Raw genomic sequence first — 4,480 nt, forward strand, 5'->3', positions numbered from 1 at the left:
AGCAGGAATTCTGTGACATCTCCTGCTTCAGTGACGTCATCCGCTTTGATGTGAACACCCACATTCATTACTTTGCTCACCTGTGGGAAGGAAACCCCCCAATGGCACCACCCAATCCCACCTACAGCCAGAATGTCCAGGAATTAAAGAGCAAAATTCTTCAGGCTGCCAAGAATGAGTCACCGGGCAGCGTGTTGAGGCTCTCCAGCTTGAAAGTTCGTATTAGTGACCTCTGGAATGCTTTGCTGAATGAAAACTTCGTTTTCAGCTTCAAGAATTCAGTGGAGATTGCTGCGTACAAGAATCTAGAAACTGCATTTAGTCAGTGGACCTGGAAGCTGAGGAGTCACATCTTAGATGTGCAAATAAAACTGGAGAATAAAGTTCGGAATGGGGAGCTGCAGAAGGTCACCACAGATTACCTTGAAACACTAGTGCAAGAGACAAGTGATGCTATCACGAAAGACATGGAAAAGTATTTCAGTGAAGACAGAGACTGTGAGATACTGATCCAGTGGAAAGTCAGCACGGAACTGAAGCTGAAAGAACTAAAAGAGTCTCTTCTTCTTGAAACTAGAAAGAAGTGTGAGAATCTTATTGAACTAAGGAAGAACCAGTGTAAACTGGATGAAAGGAAGTCAGAATATGAAAATGAGCTCCTGAAAAAGAGCAGGCAGTTGGCTCTGTCTCTAAAAGGCCAGAAACTAAGTGACAGACAACTGAGAGACAACTTTATTTCTCTTTGGGCAATCTGGATGGCTGAAGTCTCCTCTGCTGCTCCCCCGCCAGAACAGGTCGATATTGATGTGGAAATAGAAGATGTCCTTCTAGATCACTTTAAGGAGCCTAACTTACATGCACGGATCTGGACATTTCCCAGACACAGAGTATTTTCTGTTGACTTTGAAAAACATATTGCTACGAAAAAACGTTGGCACTTTTTTCCTAGGAATCTTGATGATGCTGAGGTGAACACCATACAGCACATTACAGATAACATCATAGAGTGTGTGAAGGCAAACATTGATAGGAAGGAAAAGGAGAAAAGGGATTACAGTCGAAGTTTTATTCATGAAATACTAAATGAAATACAGAAAGGTATGAACTCTGTCCCTAGCACTGCAAAATACAGTTTTAATAAAGATTACAGGATCGATTTATCACTGTATCTGTGCAGAATGGCAGCAGAAAGGTTTAAAGCCATGCATGCAGCATTCAAAAAAGCCAATGATCCATCCATCTACCTGGAGAGCAAGAGAGAAGATTTCTTTAAATGTTTCCAGATTTCCTGCCAAGGAGCCACTTCTATCACAACATTTGCTGTTTTCCTGTGCGAGAAGATTGCCCCAGCTCTTCACCAGGCTGTCTATAACAAGACAGCTCTTACCATAGCTCAAGACATGCAGGGGAAAATCTCAGATTTCAATGGCAATAGATCCTCTCTGGAAGTTTGCATTCTGAGATACCTGGCACAAGAAGAAAATTTTCAGCATTTCAAGGACTACCTTAGTTGCCCAGAATACTTTTTAAAGAATTACATTGAGTCACGTGTTAAGACATATTGTTTAGATAGGAACCGGAGGCTGGAGAAGTTTCTAGAGAACTCCCTTACTATCTACTATGAATGCATCCAGTCGGCTGTTTTTACATCAACCAACATCGTCAAAGACAGAAAAGACAGAAATGACAAAATCTCTCTTTGGCTGGATGAATTCTGCAGTGCACTGGGGGAGGTGCTGAGCTTGCCCAGAAGTGAGCTGAAGGGCATTGAGCATCAGGAGATAACGGACATAGAGTTTCTGAACAATGCCATGGCAGAAGCACTGGCTCCCCTGAGGGAACAGCTACAGGCAGAGTTTGCGAGTGCTGATATGAGCTCATTTGAAAGGCAGCCTCACACCATCCTGGCTGAACAGTTTTCAGGGTGCTGGGAGCAGTGTCCCTTCTGTGGGGCTGTTTGCACGAACACCATGAGGAATCACGATGGAGACCATCAGCTCATCTTCCATCGCCCGCAAGTTTTGACGGGATACAGGTGGTATAAAACAGATAATCTGGTCATTGATATTTGTTCTAGTAGTGTTGCAAGTGATTGTTTATTCCTGATTGGTGAAAACACATGGATCCCCTACAAGAGATACCGGGATGCAGGGCCTCCTTATTCTACTTGGAACATTTCTTCTGATCCATCCATGCAAGCATACTGGAAATGGTTTGTCTCTCATTTCAGGACAGAGCTAGAAAAACAGTACAATGGAAAATTTCATGGCAAAGGAGAAATCCCTGCTTCGTGGCAGAAGATTACAAAGCAGGAAGCACTTAATGAACTGGAGAAGCTTTAGGCCAAGTTGAGATGAATGAAGAACCACACCTGCTTTGCATTTTAGAAGAACGTAGTACAAGTCTATCCACAAAATCAGAGAATCATGGAATCAGAACAATTTGGGCTGGAAGAGACCTCTGAAGATCATCTAGTCCAACCCCCATGCTAGAGCAGGATCACCTACAGTAGATCACACAGGAATATTATTGTGGTAGTGACAATGACCTGAAGCCACATGAAGAAAACAATATCCAACTGCTCACAGAGTTGTGTGAAATAAGGTGTGCTGCTCCTACCATTGCTCAGAAATCTCCTTGCTTCATGATAAAGTCAGAATCTTCTTCCATTCTTGCCACAAACATTTTCAGCTGATTTGTCTTAGAGCTTCGGTTCTTCTCTTGCTTCATTGTTGAGCAAAAGCCCTTGTATGGCCAACATGGAGAATGATGTATCTTTTCACCTTCCTCAGCTGCCCTCAGCAGCATGTGACGTTAGCATCTGTGCCATCAAGACAGGCTGGTGACAATGGAGAACATGTAACCAGCTGGGATCGCATCAGTGAGGTGGTTGGTGGTTCCTGCACAGTTTTTGCAATGCTGCTGGAAAGCCAAGGAGTTGAACAAAGTGGTGATTCAGAATAATTCCTTGTAGTCTTTGCTAATAAATTAATCTAGTTGGACTTGACTGGTCTCTGTATCCTTTATTTTCAGGTGAGCCCCAGTTGTGTGTGACTTCAGTGGTTGTGCTGTGAAGACAGGCAGGTGGCAACTGGGAGATGGTCTGTGTGTGGAAGGGAAGTGCTCCTGTCAGGGAGTCTGCTCCAGGGCCTTCTTCAGTATCTCGAGGGATAGTAATAAGGAAGCCATAAACAAGAACATCCAGTTAAACAAATCTGATCAGCAAATGATAAGGGAAGCAGTGGTGGGAACCAAGCCTGGTCAGTCACATGAAGCAAGAGTGTGAGAAGGTTTATTCCAGTGAGGTTATCTGATCAGGCAGCTGGTCAACTGGGAAACTATGGGAAAAAAGGGGAACCAAACCCAAAACATACCAAGACACAAGCTTGACAAAACAGACATGGAGCCAATGACAAGAAATAAACCCTGGCAGTGTGTGTCCTGCAAGGACAAAGTTCTGGTTACTGGTGAGACCTGTGTCTGAGTGGAGTTGTGGCCAGCTGCTGGAGTCAGACTGGGAGTGTAGGTGCCTCTAGCCCATAGTGTCTGCTACTGGAGTCAGTGGGGTGCCAGTGCCAGCTACTGGAGCGAGTGGAGGTCTTTAAACTCCAGCCACTGGTGTGTGTTCTGAAAAAGAACTACCTGGGAAGCCTGGCATGAAAGCCATGAGTGAAGAGCTTAGCCTGACTGCCAGTACTTCCCAGTTCCTTCTCCATTACAGAGTGCCAGGGTTCCAGGCTGAGGATCACACCTTTCAGTGTCTGTGCCTGTCCACCCTGGTCCATGTCTCTCTCTCAGGGGTCGTGTGGCATGTCCTTCCTTGCAGATACTGCTGTGGGAAGGAATGCAAACATGCCTTCAAGACCTCCTGGTCTTCAGGGTTTGTAACTAAGGTTGTCCCTGGCACTGACTCCCCAGGAAGAGGTTGTTAGGGAAGGTGAAAGACTTGCTGATGGTGGGATGTGAATGTAAAGGTGATGAGGAATTGTCTGCTGGGGGTCTGTCCGATACGTGTGATGGGAAAGATGAGGGCTGGAGTGACAGTCTTGTAGGAGGCCAGGCTGGTTCTGGAAATAGGGATGAGAACCAGCTTTACCAACTTTGCTTTCACTTTTTCTTCCTCCCTTCTTTGCTTTATCTTCTTCTCCCCCTCCTTGCTCTGTACTTCCAGACCTTCTCGCTGTGTGTAGCCACCCATCCTGATCTCCCTCCATCCCCTAGGATCCCAAATGTAGGTTTCTTGTTCCACCTGTCCCTGGAGCTGGTGGGGCACAGACCACTTCCCCAGGGAGTCTAGTTTTAAGCTGAAAGAGGGAGATTTAGGTGAGACATTAAGAAGAAATTCTTTGCTGTGAGGGCGGTGAGACACTGGCCCAGGTTTCCCAGAGCAGCTGTGGCTGCTCCATCCATGCAAGTGTTGCAGGACAGGTTGGATGGGGCTTGGAGCAACCTGGTCTGGTGGGAGGTGTCCCTGCCAATG

The 4,480-nt window shown here is 45.8% G+C and overlaps 1 protein-coding gene across 1 annotated transcript in view; it reads left to right on the top strand.

The window, feature by feature from the left end:
- Positions 1-2,342, top strand: part of LOC104392738 (interferon-induced very large GTPase 1-like) — a 7,408-nt gene extending 5,066 nt beyond the window's left edge. The window contains exon 2 of the mRNA XM_010002173.1: positions 3-2,342. Within this exon, the coding sequence (XP_010000475.1) occupies positions 3-2,342 (2,340 nt within the window). The remainder of the gene's footprint in view (positions 1-2) is intronic.
- The last annotated feature ends 2,138 nt before the right edge of the window (positions 2,343-4,480 follow it).

The sequence above is a fragment of the Chaetura pelagica genome, unplaced genomic scaffold (genome assembly GCF_000747805.2).
Source record: "Chaetura pelagica isolate M959 unplaced genomic scaffold, ChaPel_1.0 scaffold107, whole genome shotgun sequence".
Lineage (NCBI taxonomy): Eukaryota > Metazoa > Chordata > Aves > Apodiformes > Apodidae > Chaetura > Chaetura pelagica.